Genomic DNA, 21407 nt, shown 5'->3' with positions numbered 1-21407 from the left:
ATCAAAACTAGATCGAGCTAGAGGCCACATGACCTAATTTTTAAAATATTGTAAAGATAGATATGCATCGTCACTAGTTTTTAGTTAAAATATGCAATAACCGGTGAAAATGAGCCAAATATGCAAATGCATATGCAACATGCAAATGCATATAATCCGGTCTCTAGTCATTATTAATCCATGTTCGTCTGAAATGTACTCAGAAATGACTGTGATCTGGCACTGACTTGTGGCTCAATGTCTAAAAGGACTTGTTGCCTAATGTCGCAAATTTCATCAGGGATGATGGTTTCTTTAATTGTTCTACTATCGGAGTTCTTTTGTTCCTCCCATAACAAATCTTGGCCGACCTTAAGATCATTCCAAGACATGTTATTCACCTGCAAATTACATATGTCTGGAGTTTTTTTCTGTTTTCAGATTTCAGTCTTTTTTGACTTGAATTAGTTGGTTAAGTGTAATATAGTCTGGAGGTTCTTTCTTTCTTGGTTCTGTGTTTACTTCCGGATCTTGTTTTGAAGTTGCTTCGTCTGGTAGTACAAAACAACATTTCGTCACAACTTCCTCCATTTCTGTTACATCAGTATGTTCATCATTCGAACTATCTTCTGTATCTAATCATTATAGGTCACTGTTCGGTTCTAAAAGAAACGCCTTTCATAGACACATGTTAACACAGGTTATTCGTCAGAACAGTCATTTACATCGGCTGTAGAGTCGTTACCTTTACTTCGTATTTTGTGTAGTCGTCAGTAGTTCTTAAACCATCATCTTTATCTACTTCTTTTGGCTTACTGACAACAGTTTATTCCGCTGGCAATTCGTTAGTAAGGAATGCTTCCTCCTGACGCTGAGGATTTCATTTTCTTCCATTCTCCTCACTGTGACCGTATTTCTTTTCTTACTATCAGGCCATGTCTTATACTCGACATCCTTTTCCCTCTTTTCACTATTACCTAACCTTTTTATCGCACAATTCTTTTTGAAGTCCTCCCACTCGTACTGCCTTAGCCCTCGGTACAGATCATCCATCTCTTCACAGCAACTAGTAATCCCTGACAACTCATTTTCGCGAATTTTGTCGTTATCCAAATTGTCGTCAGTGCCTTCTTCCTCGCCTACAAACATGTTCACGTTTACTTGCACGGCACCTCCCGCCAGAGGTTCGAGTCCTCTCTCAGGCATGGGTGTGTTGTTCTTAGCATAAGTTAGTTTAAGTTAGCTTAAATAGTGCTTAAGTCTAGGGACCGATGGCCTCAGCAGTTTGGTCCCTTAGGAATTCACACACATTTGAACATTTTTTTGCATCTTCCATAAAAACAGCTGATCGTTCTGATGTAGTCTTCTCTGGCAGGGTTTCTGTCCGCACACTAGTTTCATCACCTGCCAGTCATGACTCATTCCTGAGCGCACCTGCCGTTTTACTTGCAGCGACCTGTGGTGCTTCGCAATCGCTCTCTCGAGTATTAGATTCACTGCGTCGATGCCAGTGTTGTTTCTTACGTTTGGACAGTGAAAATCTGCCCGCGTTAGTTTGGCCCACAACATACGTGGTCCTTAGTTCTCCGCATGTTTGTTGCCGTGCTAAAGTCGAGGGGCAAATCCTCTTCTGCAACAGACTAAAGTACCTCGACCTCTGTCCCTATCTCGTTGAACAATATTAATAAGACATATATCGCTGTCATTTTGTTGATTGTCATTGTGATTAGTTCTAGTGTTGTTATTGTGGCGATAGTCACGATTCCTTTGCCAATGGTCTTCGTCCTCTGCTCTTTCTAGAAACGGAGTAAAGGTTTTATGATTGCTTTCTACGTATCTCTTCGAATTCTCTGTCAGCTTTTTCCACACCTCCCATATAATCTCCGATTCGGGTCGTCTGTTTCTTAAGTGCGTCAGTTTTCGGTACCAGGATTCAGAGAAATCTTTCATAGAATTTCTGTCCCTACTGCCATATATTCTAGTGAGTATGAATTCCTGCCATAAACAATCTTGTTTTTGTTCTTACCAGTATTCCTCATAAACTTTTGTTTGAATTCGTTAAACAAAACCTGATTAGTGTTCAAATTTAGTCCTCATCGTTGAGCTTCACCTGCTAATGCACTGACAACTACAATATACAGTAAAATCCTTTCCAAATTTTCAAAAAATCCATTGGGCGCCAGCTTGTAGGTCTTTTGGCAGGGTCAAAGCGTTCTTCACCCTCTAATAGTTTGTTATGAGGTATCCCACCATTGACGCAAGTGGACTTGTCTCTTACTTTATTTTCAAGGTCGTAGATCATGCCTTGAATTTGTGAAGTGTTTTGGCTATACTTCTGTTTGCAAATATTTACTTGTTTTCTTATTTCTTTCTCAGAATCAACTGCGGTCTCTCTCAAATGTGAAATTTCGTTCTACATTCTTCAACAATTTCGGCTTTTAGACCGAAAATTTCTTCGTTCACTTTCGTTAGTACTAAATATTCTACTGTTTCTTGATCTTTATGATTTCTAAAGCGAGCCTTTCGTTGATATCAGTGTTCTTTCGCTGCATAGTGGCCACATTCGTATTTATGGTATTGATTTCAAGTTTCATGTATTTCTTTGCAGTACTCAAAACACCTGCTTTCTCGGCTACTTTTTCGATCTGTTTACTGATCTTTGCACTCTGTGCTTCCGTTCGATTATAGAGGCCACTAATACCACTTGCCTGTGTTTTCAATTGATTCTCAAGACCACTAACTTATGTTTTAATTTGACTATTAATGCTGCTAATTTGTGCTTTACTCTGTTCATTAATTTGTCTAGACAAAAGTTTGAATAGGTCGTTCATGCTTAATGGTTTTCGCTATCCTGCTCTACTCCATCCTCATGCTCTGATTCTACATCATGTGATTCTATCGGTTCTTTCTCTGTTTGCAAAGTGCTGAACATATCAGTCGATTCATTTACGTAATCATTATGTTCTCCGTATTCGTTCCGAACTTTGATTTCTGCTTTATTTGTGACAGGCTCATCATCTCAATCTGGTCTTTACGTACGTATGGCATGATATGTAAGCCAACCGCAGTTCTGTGGCGCTACCTGTGTACCCATTTCGGTAACTGCTATCGGGCTCCATGATGTTTCTCAGTACGCCCTGTACTACACGTTCTGCTCGCTTTGATCTACTACTGTTTTTGTATCCATTTAATATTGAATATGAATTAAAATTTACTTTCTAAACTCCCATAATATTTGCTGTTATTTGTTTTATTCAATTGCTGCAAGTTCATGCCGCTGGATATTCAGTGCTTGTAATACATTTGTTTCGCGCTTGGTACATGTGCTATGGTCAGTATCTTACCGTGTAAGAAACTAACGAATGTCCTGTCAAGTGGCCCAACGTGTAACACTACTTGCTATTACTAAATTTCCAGCGTACCGATAATGTTATGTCTGTGAAAGGACTGTTGTAACCGTGACTGTGCATAATGGAAACCTACCGAACTTTTTTCGATTCTAGAAAGACTTTCAATTGAGAGGAAACAACAGCAAAACAGATTAAAACTTTCCCGGTGTACAAATTGTTCCACAACATTTCTGGAGAACTGCCGGATGTCTGCAACTTCCTGCCACAATACTTCGGCGCAGAGTCTTCTGGCCATCTTCAGGTTATGTCAGACAGTTCTTCCGAAATGTTGTGGAATAACAGCAAAACAAACAGCAATCGAACCAGTGTTCTATCAGTAATAAAGCAAACTCTAATTACGTAAAAAGAAACGGTCGACAGCCTAATTAGGCAAAGTTGTACTCAGTAATAGTATGATTCGTGAAGAAAGTTAACTATGTGAGTTGACTTTTAATTGATACTAAACTTCTCTTTTGCTGATAAGACACACAGTTTAGCAAGCAATGTTCTAGTGAATTGACTTTAAATACATTCGAGAAGTGTGTCTAGGTAACAAATGCCCTGAAATGAGGAATGTCCTACCCTCTATCCTTCCAACCCCTCCCACAATGGTCTTCCGCCGCCAATCGAACCTACACAATATCCTCGTCCACGCCTACTCCACCTCTACACCCCTTAACCTCTTGCTTCATGGCCCATATCCCTGTAACAGATCTAAATGCAAGATGTGGCCCATAATTCTTCTTCCCGCCACCACCTACCTCAATCCAGTCACAAACATCACCTATCCCATCAAGGGCAGGGCTACCGGTGAAACCAGTCATGTAATCTACAAGCTAAGCTGCAACCACTCTGCTGCATTCTACATTAGCATGACAACCAACAAGTTGTCTGTCCGCATGAATGGCCACTGACAAACTGTGGCCATGGAAGAGCTGGACACCCATTTGCTAAGCACATTGCCCAACACAACGTCCTTCATTTTAGTGACTGCTTGACAGCCTGTGAGACCTGTATCGTTTCTACCAATACCTGCATTCCTGAACTGCACAGGTGGAAACTCTCTCTTCAGTTTATTCTACGTTCCTATAATCCTCCTGCGACAACCTTCGTTAGTTATTGTGCTACACCCACCTATCTCCTAACCTGTTCCCATCCCATCACTACACAACCCTCTATTCCACTAACTGACCCACCATCTTCTCTCTTCTTCCACTTTCCCGACCCATCCCCTGCTCACCATCTAACCTCCTGACTGCACCTACCTGCCCTACCCACTCTCCACTTCGTCCCTCTATGATCCCAAATACAGCACCTACTTTTCTCCCACCCCTACTCTGCTGTCCCTCCCCCTCGTACTCCAGTCTCAATGCGCCTACCACACAGATTTCTTCTCCCATCATGCGCTGCTCACAGTCTGGCCTCAACTACCAGAGACTGTGGTCATGTGCATTTGAATTGTATTTTCCTGTGTGTGTGTGTGTGTGTGTGTGTGTGTGTGCATTGTGTAACTCGGAATAAGGGATTTTTGGCAGGAAGCTTACTTGTCTGACAGTTTTTTTTTTGTTCTGCATGTCTGCGACTCAACATCTCTGCTATATAGTGAGTAGCAATCTATCCATTTCATAACATTGTCATTATTCCATCCTGAATCTTCCATTATTTGAAATCACACTTTTATTTTTAATCCGTGCTTGAGTTTTTCATAAGCTATTAACCTCAGTTGTCCTCAATTGTTTGATTAATAGCAGACTCTTATATGCAACTACATTAGCATGTTTTTTATGCGAAATTGGGTAAACGCCGCTGTGTGATGGAAAAAAGCTAATTTTAACATGGAACCAACGGAAAGAAAAAAATAGTTACAAGACAGGCGAAAATAAATCGTTTCCTCTGTTGCACTTTCAGCTCCATCCTGAAACCATTGTGTGTCTAATAATAAACGGTTGATTTGTTGAACGATTTCTCATATTGGCGTAACCAATTAATACGTTCGTCTTCCGACTTGCTAGCTATAGCTTACATGTTCTGCGCGATGGCGTATGTGTGAAGGCTTAAGCTGCAGAACTATACCTCCCCTACCGCACAGTCTCATGCCCACAGGAGCCCCCACCACTACGACTGGTCGCTGTCTGCACACCTAGGGAACATGTAATACTGCACTCATTCAACAGGCGCCTAGTTCCCTTCACACTTTCTAAAAGGTTGTGTGACTCTTCTATCACGTCAGGAAACAGTTCCACCCACTCGCAGAGGCCTCCAGTGTATTATTTCCACCAATCCGCCCTCTTCACTATGTTTAACAGCGGAATTCTCCTGTACTATTTATGTTGACACCTTTACTATTAATGTATCAATTGCTATTTTGACTTTTCTGTCTCTTGAATCTATCATTCCGATTGCCAGTTCTTTTTAGATTTTTTCACACATTTCCTGTAGCCATTTCGCCTTAGCTTCTCTATTCTGATTGTGTATTGAAAGGAAGACCATTTACATGTATCATACTAAATAACGGTAGAGCTAGGATTGAATGTTGGGATAATTCATTATGACGTTTCCCTAGTAAGAAAAATCTATGGTTTTCTTGAATTACACAGTACTGTTTCCCGATTTTTACGTATCTCCCGGACATAATTATAGGGGTGGTGGTATGTCACCTCACCATGTTTGAAATCCATGACAGGATAGTGAAGCCTAGTTCTCTTCAGGTTTTCTAAAGGGTTGCCTGACTTTCTTAGTAGGTTAATAAGAATACTTTCTGTAATACTCGATTTTATTGAAATATACGTGCGCTCTCTCTCAGCAGTGCGTTTGTCCGATTTTGTGAAGTTTTACAAGCTTACATCCTTACTGACTGGACATGGAGACTTCGTTTTCTTGTTATAACGCGTTCTTGAATACTGTAGTGTTTATTTTGCAATCCTCCAGACAGCACAATATGACTAGGCTATGGACAAGAGAGAAAACGTGCATTATAGAGATGTGAGGTGCAGCTGCCACTCTGAGATGAAGAGGCTGACGCTGGATTGGAATTCCTGGCAGGCCGCATCGAACCAACCAGAACACTGACGAAAGAAGCCTGACGTAGGAATTTTACGCGTTCATTTTTTATAAAGAAACTGTGTGGTCTGCAAACCAGATGCAGCCGACAGTTGCTGCTGGACTGCGCTACAATCACAAATCACGTGAACTAGCACGTTCCATGTCACTCAAGAGTTGTCTTTCTTGAAGCTGGCTTTCACGTCCGTGTACACGCCAAAGTTAGCTGCCTCGTCCCGTGTGGGAACGGCTTAATGACGTCGTCTAATCTTCCCTGCTCTCTCGTTGAACTAGTGTGTAAAGAAACTGGTTCTCTACTTGTGAAAAAAAACCTTTTAAATAATAAAACATGACTTATACAAGGAATCTGACTACCCCTGTTAGTCATGGACAAAAAAATTGGCATAGTCTTTGTCAGAATGTGCAGAATCTTATGTGGAGCTAATAAGACGTCAATTTTATCTAAATATGGTACGCCAATGTTTATGTAATAAAAAAATAAATTAGGTAATTCAGCACAATTATTACATAGATGCGATAAATTACTTTAACGGGGGCCAAATGAACAATTAAAGTCAATATAATCACAGTAAACGTGCAAAAGTAAAAAAAAGAAATTATTGTAGGGGCCTACATAGACATCGCGCATCTGCTAGATGCCCACGAAATACGTAATTTTGTTTTGAAGCTGACAGCCAATGGGAAAATAGGTGCAAAAATACTATTGGTCAGTTTTCAAGCAGTAATGGCGGACAGCATCAGCTGGTAATATACGTAATTTTATGGTAGCTAATTTTACTGCACAAAAAATGAAATATGTTCTTCCTCCAAAAGAAGTTACACACAAACATTAAAATAAAATTATGAAGAGCAGCAAAATGTCTGAGAAGAATTTTGGGAGAAAATTATTAATTGAACTTCAATGGCGGGTATTCAACACTGCCAACAAGACGAAATAATGGAAAGAATATTTATTGGAACTAAACAAAGTTGAACCTTAGTACTGCGACAGTATTTTTAAACTAAATAATTTAACTGCAATTGTCTTTAATTTCGAAATGAGAGAGAGCGTAATAATTTTCTTTTAATGTCTTAACTGTTGGTGCAGGCAGTGCGATGACGTCAGCGGTGGTCCGCGCGGACAATGTGTGAAGTTAATCCTGGTTCGTGGCGTGAAGATAATGATGGATCCTCCTGTTTCTTTAATATTCTAGTTACGGCGGTGGTCCACGTCTCCGTTGTAGTCGAATCAGCTGGCAGCACTGGCGCGATAATAATAGTTCCAGTGTGTGCGTTGCCGTTACGCGCGCAACGTTTTATTATTAAAAGTTTATTAATCACGCGGTGCGGGTAGGTCGGAATTATGCAAAAAAAATGGTTCAAATGGCTCTGAGCACTATGGGACTCAACTGCTGAGGTCATTAGTCCCCTAGAACTTAGAACTAGTTAAACCTAACTAACCTAAGGACATCACAAACATCCATGCCCGAGGCAGGATTCGAACCTGCGACCGTAGCGGTCTTGCGGTTCCAGACTGCAGCGCCTTTAACCGCACGGCCACTTCGGCCGGCTGGAATTATGCAATGTCTTTAGTATTTACGATCTATAGCCGGTTAATGCCAATACTTCGCACAGTTTTTTCAACGTGTTGCCACAGGAAAACAGTCACATGTGTTTATCACTATAACAGTCCGTTAAACATCAGTTCAATTTACGTCGTCGTCTTTAAGACAGTTTGGATGATATAATAAGTGTTTCTTGATCAAATCACAGCACTGTTCTTTTACTTAACATTTTGGTTTGTTCCACTTTCACGCAATTCTAACAGTTAGTGTCTCCACACGACAATGGTGTCTGGTTCACGGCTAATTGTCAAAAGTTCACACAGATTGTAAAATCGTCACCGCAAACACTCGATATACTTTTCAAGTTTTACTGTTCACTTAATAATACACGATCTACTACACAGCGGACGCATTGTAATTAACTGTTCCTCCACGTATCACCGTCTTTCACTCCGAACTTTGCAACGTTTCTCCATCCGCGAACCGGCCTCGATACCACAACAACTCGCACGCTCTCTATCGATAGTCGTTCGCTCTCTCTCTGGCCTAACCAAAGATTTACAAAGCATATAAAACCAGAACATTCATATTCGTACAACATAAAATATAAAACAGTAGCAAAATGAATGAAGAAACATTGTGACGCATTAACAAATAAAGAATAGTTGAAATAAATGATACGTATGTAATATGACAAGGTAATGCACAAAAACAAATATTATCGACTATCGGGGAAAACAATGTCTTTTACACGTGACTGCAGTTATTCTCGTAAATTCCAGGGAAAAGTGACGTCACTATGTCAGCAAGACATATTTTGGGAAGTTCCACTGAAGGAACTGCTGCACCATCCTAGATTTCAGACTCGTATTCGGGAGCAACTGAGTTAGAATCTAAGAGTAACTGTCGATTATCTAAATCACTAAATATGAGCTTGAAAATTGTAGTGTTGTACCAAGGGAGCAAGGGAGAGGATGTTGCTATGGGTGGCCAGTATACTCTTTCTACAACACAAATGCACACGTGGATTAACGCAGTTCTTTGTTTACAAGAACAGGAAACTGCGTATCTTGAATAGAGTCCATGTGTTTTGGTACAAGCTCAGTAATAATAGCCCTTTTGCAGACACTATTGCAAATATTGCTGTTTCAAACTTTACTCACTACAGTCCAAATGCGGTTACTGTGCACTGTCGTAGCCTGTGATCTGCTCTGTGAATGAATGACAGACGCCAAACTAGAATGAGTCAGTGACAGTGCTAGTGAGTGAGACCCTCTGGTCAGCGGCTGCAATCTAAATAGTTGCTGTCGAGATGGCGTTGGCGGCGTGTTGTTGGCGAGTCTGTCTCTGGCCTCTCTCGTGATATGTGCGCTCGATCCAGCGCCTGCTATCGACTTTCGCGCTACATCTTTGCTGGCTGGTGTGCTGGCGACAGTTTACGCCAGCACAAAAATAATTCTCCAAACAGGCCACAAGTGATTTCCCTTTGCAATCATTGTCGAATTCTGCTCGAATGAGAAGTAGTAGCTACAGTGTTTTGGAAGCTAACAGTGTCTGCAAGAGCTGTATGCTGATGACATACCCCTCCATAATGCATCCAAATGACGCAGTTGTCAGTGGTCGACAGTGCATCTACATCTATATCGCCATTCTTCAGACCTCTGTAAATAGATTTTACAGGGAACTTCCAATTGTACCACTATTAAGGTGTCTTCCCGTTCCATTCGTATATGGAGAATGGGAAGAATGATTGCTTTAATGTCTCTGTCCTTGCTGTAAGTAACGTAATCCTCTCTTCATGATCCTATGGAGCTAAGTACAGAGTGAAATCAGAATTAATTTAATAAAAAATGGTTCAAATGGCTCTGAGCACTATGGGACTTAACATCTGTGGTCATCAGTCCCCTAGAACTTAGAACTACTTAAACCTAACTAACCTAAGGACATCATACACATCCATGCCCAAGGCAGGATTCGAACCCGCGACCATAGGGGTCACGCGGTTCCAGACTGAAGCGCCTAGAACAGCACGGCCACACCGGCTGGCAATTAATTTAATACCTTCAGCTGCTGACGGGCGTTGATATGCATCAATACCTTCAGCAGCCGTGCGGTTAAAGGCGCTGCAGTCTGGAACCGCAAGACCGCTAAGGTCGCAGGTTCGAATCCTGCCTCGGGCATGGATGTTTGTGATGTCCTTAGGTTAGTTAGGTTTAACTAGTTCTAAGTTCTAGGGGACTAATGACCTCAGCAGTTGAGTCCCATAGTGCTCAGAGCCATTTGAACCAACCTTCAGCAGCTGAAGGTATTAAATTAATTCTGGTTTCATTCTAGACGGCTGCAGGTCATCAATGGAGTCTGTTCTTCCGGACACCATATCCATGAAAGTACTAAGTATCGAGGGTTGTGGTATATTATAGTGTCCTCACTGATTACTGTTTACTGAAAGTTTGCAAATAGGCGTTCAGGAAATAATGTGCGTCTATCTTCGGGTGCCTGCCAGTTCAGCGTTTCCAGCATTTACCTGATGTTCTCGCATAGGTCAAACAAACCTGTCACCATTCGTGCTGCCCTTCTCTGTATGCGTTCAATATCCTCTGTTAGTCATTCATATTTGCTTTGGGCCCCACACACTCCAGAAATATTCTGTGATGGGTTGTACATGCGTTTTATAGACAATCTTTTTTGGAGACTCATCGTATTTTCTCAGTATTTGGGTTTAGTGAACTGCACAATTTTACATTTATGAACATTCAAAGCAAGCTGAAAATCATTTTACTTGCTTGATAACTTATCAAGGTCTGGCAGTATTTGTCCTCTCTTTTTAGACAGAACTTCGTTACACAAAATTGCATCATTTGCAAGAACATGAGGCTACTATTATTAGATCATTAATATAGAAAACGAACAGCGAGGTTTGTAAGGCACTAGTATGGACCACGCCTGAGGTTGCTTCTACATCTGTCGATGGCTCTGCATCAAAGATAACATGCTGCTTCGTCCCTGCCAAGAAATCCTCAATCCAGTCATAGATTTAATTAGATGCCCCATATGATTGTACTTTCAGGTGTGATACTCAGTCAAATGAGTTCCAGAACTCAATAAATATTGCAGTTACCTGACTTCTTTCAGCTATGGCTTTCAGAATGTCACCTGGAAAATGCTCGACTTGCGTTTCGCATAAGCGATGTTTGTGGAAAACATTCTGGTTGACTTTGATGAAGGTCATTCTGCTCGAGAGTCCTCATTATGTTTGAGCTCAGAATATGTCCTGTAATTCCACAACCGATGGATGTCTCACACACTCACTAACACAAAAAAACGACGCACCATGAAGAATTTACCCGAATGTTTATTGAGGCTCAGTTCAAAGCGGAACTCATCACTGAAGACAACTCTACTCTATTCAAAGAGATTCCAGGCAAAGACGTGTTTGGAAACGCCCTGGACAGCGGTGGGACAACAACCTGACTGTTGCCTGACATTTGGTCTGACAGCCAGGAGTTTTCTTCTCGTATGCCTGTATGTTGCTCTTCATGGCAAGCCATGCTGGACTTAAATTTCAGCAAGATAATTCCCCACCCACACATGGCGAGAATTTGTACTGCTCTTCTTGGTGGTTGGTAAACCCTACCTTGGCCACCAACGTCACCGGATCTCTCCTCATTTGAGAACGTTCGGAGCACTATGAGCAGGGCCCTACTACGAGATCGGGATTTTTACGATATAGCGCGTCAGTTGGACAGAATTTGGCACAATATCCCTCAGAAGAGGTCTGGCAGTCAATGCCAAGTCGAATAACTGCTTTCACAAGGGCCACAGGTGGGCCAACGACTTATTAACTTGCTCAATTTGTCAAGTTTTTTTCCCTTGAATAAACTATTCAATTTTTCTGAAACTGTAATAATTTGTTTGTCTGTACATGTGTATCACATCCACCGATTTCCGTCCCATTCGTTTAATTCCTTCGTGGTGAGCATATATATATCGAGTCGCACAGTGCTTATATATATATATATATATTGGACAACAGTGTTATGCATTACTTTCACCACCTTTCTTGGAGACGAATGTAACCCGTGTTTTCTTCCAACTTTGGGGAAAAGTTCATTTTTTGTACAGATGTATGGTATGTTATAGTTAAGGAAAGGGACTCAGGAATTGTGTCGGGGCCGGCCGCTGTGACCGAGCGGTTCTAGGCGCTTCAGTCAGGAACCGCGCTGCTGCTGCGGTGTCAGGTTCGAATCCTGCCTCAGGCATGGATGTGTGTAATGTCCTTAGGTTAGTTAGGTTTAAGTAGTAGCAGCCGCGTGGTTGCGGACTGAAGCGCCTCGAACCGCTCGATCACAGCGGCCGGCGACCAAGTGCACCAGGCCTGAATGACCATCACACAAACTGACATCCGGCCCCTGTACGACACGTTTGCATGCTTGTATTCATCATTCTAGTGGTTACACTGGTTATTTATGTACCAGATTTTCACATTTCCAGTGGATTGTCTCGCTCTTACATTAACCTGTGATCTTGCAGTGTTAAAAATTTTAGTATGTTACGTAGAGAAATGTATTCCCGAAATTTCATTACTCTACATTAATTTTTTATTTATGTTGCGATTCTTTTCCGTCAGTGTATTTGAGGAACTACCGAATGCCAGTACTTGCTTGTTTGCAGGTTATTTCGTGGGTGATCTTCACGGGAGCCATTTCGTACATGAAGCTGGCGATAGCGTCCATCTTCCGCACGGAGGGCGGTCGCAGCCTGTTCTGGTGCGGCGCCGCGCAGCAGATGGGGTCGGCCGTCGCTTCCGTGGTCACCTTCTTCCTGGTCAACTACGCCGGCATCTTCCATTCGTACTCTCCATGCTGATCACGAGACCACAAGCTGCGCACGTCACACAGAGACTGTGCAATTTTATTTATACTGCCCAGTGAACACGATCTGCAGATGACGTTACTTTGTGCTGTGAAACTGACAAGAACATCAGTTTTGTCTACGAATTATTTACATGTTAAATGTATACTGCCATTTACAATAAATGCCGTATATATTTTTTTATTTCAACTCTGTATCCTCGCACACAAGTGTCCACCGACAGGTTACCAAGATGTGTTTCAAATATTCTTGTAGAGATTTGATATAAGAGATCCACGCAATGTCTACTCTATACAGGATGAGTCAAAAAGGACTTTACAACTTCGGATTGACATAGAAATTTACTACGATAACTTACGGAATCAGTGGATGTATCATTTGCTAGCAAACAACCTCAAGTTTGATTCACGGAGTGCATCAGCATTTAACGAAATTGTCGGAATATGAATGGAATTGATTGATTTTTCGTTAAAGAATAATAATAAATTTTATCTTTTGCTTTTAAGTTAATTTTCTTTCGTGCGAACTTTGTTGTAGAACCACTCTCTTATTTTCGTGTGGTAATAAAAAATTTTTACTTTCTTAAGAATTACGTACATTTAAAGAAAAAATATTTACGTGAACTCATATGAACTGGTTAAGAATATTTAGTTGAGAATTGAGTCCTTTAAATCATTCGGTCTTGGCATACACTTTCCAGATGCAGTGGGTTTTTTTGTTAAATATTTTTACTGAATTTTATCCCGGCACTAGCCATAGAACACAAGATTATCTCTATCAGCAGAAAATGTTTTAATTATTGCCAAGCCGATCTTTATCACTGATCAAACCTACTTTACTATGCATTTGAGTTATCTTAAAGAACCGAACTGTTTAAATTTCAATGTTAACTAACATTAACTATCCGCCTACGAATGCACAAACGTATAATTAATTCAAATTTTATCAGCCACAGGATCACTGAAAAGGAAAACAATTTCTTAATTCACTATTGATTTTTATGCATCTGTTCCCGATTTACGGGTTTGATAATTTTTTAAATGTGCCGCCTCTTCAGATCTGCGATTGTTGGTCGCGGCACAGCCCAGCAACACCGCTAAAAAATGCTGAAAAATTCTTAAAGAAATTTTATAGATGACGTGGGCAAGCTAATTTACATAAATAATTCACACTTCTGATAAATACTGATATATTTAGCTCAAACAACAATTCAACTCACATTAATTCGTAACGCATCGTCTAATGGCGGCTAAGTCCAGACAGAGACAAAAGAAGTCTACACATTCGTTAAAAGCTTCTTCACAGTGTCCTACCTCGATAACTTCTGAACAGAGAAGACCAAAGAATACATAATGCTTAGTGCTTATATAGCGTTTGCCGACTATTAACATTTCTTTGTAAATTGACGATATTATTCTCTTCTGGCAAATTTTTATATCTCTGATACCGCAAATACTGACACATTTTACAATCACATAATAAATACAGAAAAATTCCTATCCTAAATACAGAGAAATATTACAACAAAAAAATATAATGAGAATAACTAATGTATTTTATACCACATTCAGTAATATTTTTGTTCAATAATTACGATATATACAACTCGCCCAGAGCGGCGTATATGGTACAAATACACTCTTGTTGTTTAATAACGTGAAAATGCCAGGGAACGTTACATTGCCCCCTGGCAGCATTTGGCAAAGAGTTTTTACACTTTGACACAATGGTGCCAGTAACGTTCTTTACACTTCTGTATGTTTTACGGAATGGCTCTTCTATTTAGTCCCAGGGTTATATAAGTTCATGGCTCCCGCATTTGGGCGTAGGCAAACAGGAAACCTGGGCAAAACTGTGCCGGAGCCCAGCCATCCCAGTTGGTTTATAGTCACTATTGTCTTTTTAACAGTTATTCATTTGAATTAAATTAGCAGTTTGTCGCAAACGGGGTTATACAATTACACAATATCACAGTCACATACAGTTCAACGGAAGGTTTTTTGTGTGTGATACTATTATTCTTGTGATACACTACAAGGTCACTTGTCCTAGGATATATCACTCACGGACATACATAGTAAATGTTCAATGTTTATCGAAATGAAGTCATTGACATGTTATTCAGTTTATGTGAACATTTCAAAAAAGTCAATAATGTTGTATTTGGTGAGCGGTGCGGAGTGATTGTTGGGCGGCGCTCGGCGCGGCGCGCTGACTCCGTGTAGGTCACCGCCCCCGGCGTTGACAGCTACGGCGCGGAGGGGCGTGGCTGCTGGTCTGCTACGGGCTGCTGCGGTCGCTGCATAGCTGATGTAGCCGGATGCGCGTTGGATATCAGCTCGCCCGTGCGACGTCTTCTTGCAGTGCTCCAGGAAACATGCAACAAGTTCACAAACAGTGTACTATCCTTATAGGCATTTTTCCTGCTGTGGGAAAGAACGTACATAGTTAGTGGCAGTTATTACTCAGTAGGCCTTCACTAGTCTGGTTTGCACAATGTATCGTTGTCACAGTAACACGTTTTATGGGCACACAATATTCTTCACCATGTCATGACTTGTCATTAGTCACACGCAAGTTTTCACCTTAGGACAAAATCAAAATGTATTTCTGTAGTCAATGCGCTTTCCTAGCGTCCCTTGACACACAAAGAGTTAAAGTTTGACACTAAGTTGATCCACCGTCCGTTTTCGGCTCACTGTTCGTGTCGTGCTAGTTCCTTGTCCAGTTGCACACACGGCGATGATACAGTTTTTTATTACTTATACACAACTACTCCGTGACGTATTGCTGCAGGTTTAACAGTCACTGTCTGTCTCTGCCGCACAATACTGCACTTTTGTTAAAGTTCCTTTATTTTTATTTACAATGTCCGCTGCTCAATTTTGTTTGTAACAGCACATTTGTAACTCTTTACCAAGGTGTGAGATTTGCGTACATGGTAACAAATATTCAAAATTCGGTATTAGTTTGCCCAAAGTCATCTATATTCGTGTTCGATTAGATTTTATTTGTGCATTCCAGCCGGATTCAGGCATATTGTTCAATAACTCCTTTGTACTCATGTCACACTTTACTATCAACGTCCTACGTAACTACAGTGTAGTCTCTGTAGGCAAAAATTGACTTGGACTGTATCTGGCTAGCTCCTTTTAACTGATTGAATATGCACATGCTTCAATTGAAGCTTCTTTGTGCGTAACTTTGCGTTACATAAATTTGCAACAAGTTTGCCTCCCGTGGTGCCCTCGGGTCACTATTGGGTGCATTATTTTCTCTGATAATATTGGTGAGATAATAAAGTTCTCAGGGCCTCATATTACTGATATTATTCTGGGTTCGAGTCTGTCAATCTGACAGCTACACATATATACATACATACACATAATAGAAAAGATTGTACCAAGAAATATTTCAAATTTGACACACATATTGGAAATTATGTAGTACACTAACTAATCCTTACTAAAATGTTCTTCTTGACTGAACTTTGTCACAGCTTAACACTACAAAAAATTGCACTAATCAGATTATCTGTGCAAACATTTAGAGCATGGTTTAGATAACACAAATTAAAAGAGTACATAACATAAATATCCATACACATGAGAAAATCAATCATATACTTATAACTAAACACTTCTACACTAGTACACACACTATTAATGTTCATTATTTACAAAAGAGTGGTGTCCACATAGGACTATTAGTCTTTTACTGTAGGTGCTTTTACATCCTTACGCGGATACAGTCCCCGTACTCTCCCTGAGTGGGGATCTGCTAAGAGATAGCTACACTCATGTGGCACACTTACTACTCTAAAAGGTCCATTGTACACCAATTGCCACTTGCTATTCTGTTTCAAGGATGCCGAGGACTTAGGATGATTGCGTAAGAGTACCAAGTCCCCAACACTAAATTTTTGGTTATTCGTCACATGTCGATTATATTTTTCTTTCCTTTTCTGATCGCACCTGGTAAGGTTGCACCCTGCTTTTCTTATCTTCTCTTCCTTAGGCTCAGGAATGACTGGGACCTTAGGCAAAGGTGCCAGCCACTCATTCAAAACTCTATTATTATTCATTAATATCTCGTTTGGTGGATACCCCGTAGAAGCATGCGGAGTTGCGTTGTGAATTTCTACAAACTTAGGTAACAGATCTGGCCATCTTGTGTGTTTATATGCAATGTATAACCTGAAAAATTTATTTAACTCTCCAAATGTTCTCTCTACTAAACTTGCTTGTGGGTGAAAGCGGGAAATTAGTATGTGCTTTATATCTTGTTCATGTAAATAGTTTTTCCAGGTATGGCCTGTAAAATAGGAAGCATTATCCGATATTATCGCTTCAGGCTTACCTACTTGTGTAAAATATTCTTTCCCTAACCATTTAACTATTCCACGAGCAGTGGCTGATTTTAGGCAGTATATTTTTAAATATTTTGAGAAAAGGTCACACACCGCTAAAATGTACTTCAATCCACCCCTGGCTCGTGGGTAGGGTCCTGCTATGTCTATAGATACTAACTGAAGTGGTCGATGAGGCACTATAGGATGCAGTTCAAACCTTGTGGACTTATTTTGAGACTTAGCTTTTTGGCACAGAGGACAAGTCCTGATAATGGTGCGAGTCTGCTGGCTTATCCCCTTAAAATAACAGAATCTGGATAAAATCCTTATTGTTTTGCCTATCCCAGGGTGACCCCATGCCAAATGCGTGTGCCACACTACAGCTGGGATAGCCTGTTGTGGTATACACACGACTCCATGGTCATTTGACACACCTGTTTTATAATATAGGATATTATCTACTATTTTGAAATTCTGAACACTTTTAAGATTGGTTCCTTCTTTAATTTTGTTAATGATATCTCGCCAAGTCGGATCAGTTTCCTGCAATATAGACATATTCTTACACATATGTAAAAAGTCCCTCCTATGTACCTTATCTTGTACTAAGAGTATTCGATATTCCTCCGATTGTTCCAAAATATTTGACATTGAGGATTGCCCTAGTGGAAGCCTCGACAAAGCGTCTGCTACAACATTATCTTGTCCTTTTAGGTACACGATTTTAATTTTATATTCCTGTAATGCTAACCTCCATCTTAGCAAGCGGGTATGGTATAATTTGCAAGTCATTAGATAGCTCAAAGCCTGGTGGTCACTGAATACTTTGACTTCTTTACCATAGATGTAATAGTTAAATTTCTTTACCGCCCAAACCACTGCAAGAGCCTCTAATTCGGTAGCAGAATATGCTCTCTCGCAGCTGTTTAGTGTGCGGCTGGCAAACCCGATTACATTGATTGTTGTGGGGTCGTTGCTCCTGTCCCACTGAAATAAACACGCGCCCAGACCGTATGAACACGAATCTGTCGCTATACAAAAATCTTTTGTCATGTCTGGGTGTCGCAGTATGTTTGCGTTCACCAAGGCATTTTTGATAGCGTAAAATGCGCGCTGACATTCTTCTGTCCACACCCAGTGCGTATTTTTACGCAACAGGCTCAATAAAGATTCGTTAATCATTAATTGGTTTGGAACAAACCGTCTAAAAAAAGATGCTAGACCTATAAATGCTTTGAGTTGTTTCTTAGTTCTCGGACTAGGAAACCCACGAATTGCATCAAGTTTTTTGCTGTCAGGTTTGATGCCTTGTGGTGTTATTATGTGACCTAGAAATTTAATCTGATTACGTCCAAATTTGGATTTATCAAGATTCGCTGTTACTCCCGCTTGCTTAAATCTTTCTAAGACTTTACTCAGTAGTTCTACGTGCTCCTCCCAGGTGGCAGTGGCAATCACCAGATCGTCTACATACACTGTTACCCTTTGCAGCAAATCCGGACCCAAAACCGCGTCGAGGGCTGTTATGAAAACTCCTGCACTTACATTTAAGCCGAAAGGTAGTACCCTAAATTGGTAGCTCCTTCCCCCAAATATAAATGCAGTATATTTCCTCGACTCGGGTGTGAGCAGGATTTGCCAGAATGAACTTCTCATATCAATAGATGTCAAATATTGCACTCCATGGAATTTTTGAATTTGCTCATCAAGGTTTTCCGGATGAGTCCTGACAGGTACAATAATTTCGTTTATGTCTCTAGCATCTAATACTAACCGTACCTGTCCGTCTGCTTTCGCTACCGCCACCAAAGGACTACTATAAGGGGACAAAGACGGTTCTATTATTCCCCACTCGATCAGTTTTCTGATTTCTTTTGCTACTATTTCCTTCTTGGACCAAGGAATGGAGTATGAGGCTCGACAGTAAGTTTTGTGAGGCTTTACCTCGATCTTGTACTGATATCCCTTAACAATTCCTGGTCGTTCTGAAAATACCTCTGCATAATTAAATAATAACTGTACCAAATCCTGCTGTTGCATAGAATTCAAATTTTCGGACTGTGATACTTTGTTTACTAATGCGTCCATATTTGCTTTTGATTGATCACATTGTACGTCAGGATAATAGAGATTCTGTCCTAGACAATGATTGTCTAAATGTAGTATCGACTGATTCCTACATTTTATGTTAATAGCGTTACAATTAGGTACAGGTACCTCTTCAGATCTGAGCATGGACAATTCTATTCTCCTACCAGCATTCATCAAACTTAATTTTCCCCGAGAAAGGTCGATTATTGCGTCCCTTTCTCTCAAAAAATCTACCCCCAAAATGCAGGCTACCTTTAAACCCTTTACTACCAGGAATGAGCACGCTATGGCTTCTTCCCCTATATACATCTCTTCCCCCACTTGGAGTTTAATTATTTGTCGCTGTGCACTTATGGCTCCAGTGACTCTACAATTATTCACGGGAAAAGTCAGCATACGCCTTTCCTTCCCCAGTACTTTGAATAAGTCCATACTCATAACACTGACAGTAGCACCTGTATCTATGACCGCTTGCACATCAATATTGTTAATTTTGATCTCTATTATCGCTTGTACCTTGTCTTTGTGCTCCTTTATGCACGTGGATGGTTCAGTTATTAATTCATCTCCCATCTGTACCCCGTCATTATACCTAAGGATACAGATTTTGTTTGGTGTCTTGTTCTGTGTCGGGCTGCTCTCACTCCAAACCTCAGCCGACGATGGAGAGCGTATCTCGGCTGCATCTAGTTTGTTGAATTAGTGCTAGTGGATGGGTGTGGCTGCTCTGTGTCACTGACCTCCACTATGTGCACGTTGTGTTGCGTCGGCCGCCACGGTTGCGCAATTGGCGCATTTTGTGGTGGCGGTCGGTTATTGTCGTATCTTTCACTGTTTTGCCGGTCCGGACTGGGCCTCTGGTTCTGTGGCCAAGTTCGGTTTGCATCATTATAAGTATTAGTGTTGTACGGCCCCCTGGCATTTTTCCATCTATGATTGCTTGGTGGGCCTGTTTCATACCGGTCATCAAACCTCCTCTTCCGGTCATTATTCACCGGCGGACTATTGCCGTTCCGGTCTCTACCTCTATTTCCGTTTTGTGCATACTCTTGTCTCCTATTATTACCTCCGCCGTTTCCATTACTTGGTGGAGGCGTGTTATTTCTACCATTTCTATAACCATTTCCGTTACTTCTAGCCTGTTCAGAGGCTGCCTTAACGTCCTCCTGAATCAGGTCAATTGAGTCCAGAACAGACAAGAAATGTTCCATATCATTTTCAGGCACGTGTATAAGCTTTTCCTTTACATGTATCGGCAAGTGTGATTTCAAAAGTCTGATCAAATCCCGAGATGAAATCTGTTCGTCCCAGTAACGGGTCTTATTAATGTACTTCTCAAAATATTTTCGCAAATTGCCTAGTCGTGGAGAATACGGCTCTGGATTATATACCTCCTTCCGTAATCTCTCTTGAATACATGTTGACCAATATTTGGCCAAGAATGCCCTTTCGAATTGCTCATATGTATCACAACTGTCAGCTGCTTCGGTTGCCCATAATGCAGCATCTCCTTGTATGTAAGACATAACGAACTGTATTTTCTGGGTATGACTCCAAACGCTAGGCAAAATGTTTCTAAATCCCTTGATAAACACTACAGGGTGAACAGATTTCTTCTCCGTTGTAAAGATCTGAAACTGTCGGTTCCTAATCAGGCTTTCTTCAATCACTACTTTGGAATGACATTTATTTGTTTCGCTTACAGTGGTTGCCTGTCCTGTCTCGCAGTCGCAATTTTTTACTACTGTATTTATATGCCTATCATTGTTGGACATGGCTGGCGTGACGTACGCCTGTGTCTCGTCCTGCCGCAGGCTAAGCTCCATCTCGGCAAGACGACGGTCCACACTCCACTGCCACAGCGGAATGTCTTTTTGCACAATCTTTTTAAGATTCTGTACTTCCGCTTTTGAGTCCACATCTCTGGCCTCAATTGCGGCGTGCACTTTCTGATCTATTTCCTTTGTGAATTTACGTTCTACTTTGTGCACTTGTTCGATCACTTTGTCCTCAATTACTTGAGTTGTGTCCAGTTCTAGTTGTTCGACCCTATTAGTCAGGACACTGATTTCCTCTACGATATTGGCGTTAGCCACTTGAATACTATCTACCCTTTCGCTT

General features: G+C 40.9%; 1 protein-coding gene across 1 annotated transcript in view; it reads left to right on the top strand.

Annotated features, from left to right (window-relative positions):
* The window catches only part of LOC126262443 (solute carrier family 52, riboflavin transporter, member 3-A-like), an 86738-nt gene extending 73711 nt beyond the window's left edge, over positions 1–13027 (top strand). The window contains exon 3 of the mRNA XM_049959094.1: positions 12644–13027. Coding sequence (XP_049815051.1) covers positions 12644–12838 — 195 coding nt within the window. The 3' untranslated portion in view covers positions 12839–13027. The remainder of the gene's footprint in view (positions 1–12643) is intronic.
* The last annotated feature ends 8380 nt before the right edge of the window (positions 13028–21407 follow it).

The sequence above is a fragment of the Schistocerca nitens genome, chromosome 6, assembly GCF_023898315.1.
Source record: "Schistocerca nitens isolate TAMUIC-IGC-003100 chromosome 6, iqSchNite1.1, whole genome shotgun sequence".
Lineage (NCBI taxonomy): Eukaryota > Metazoa > Arthropoda > Insecta > Orthoptera > Acrididae > Schistocerca > Schistocerca nitens.
The sequence above is the reverse complement of the archived record's forward strand: the minus strand, read 5'-3'. Positions and strand labels throughout refer to the sequence as shown.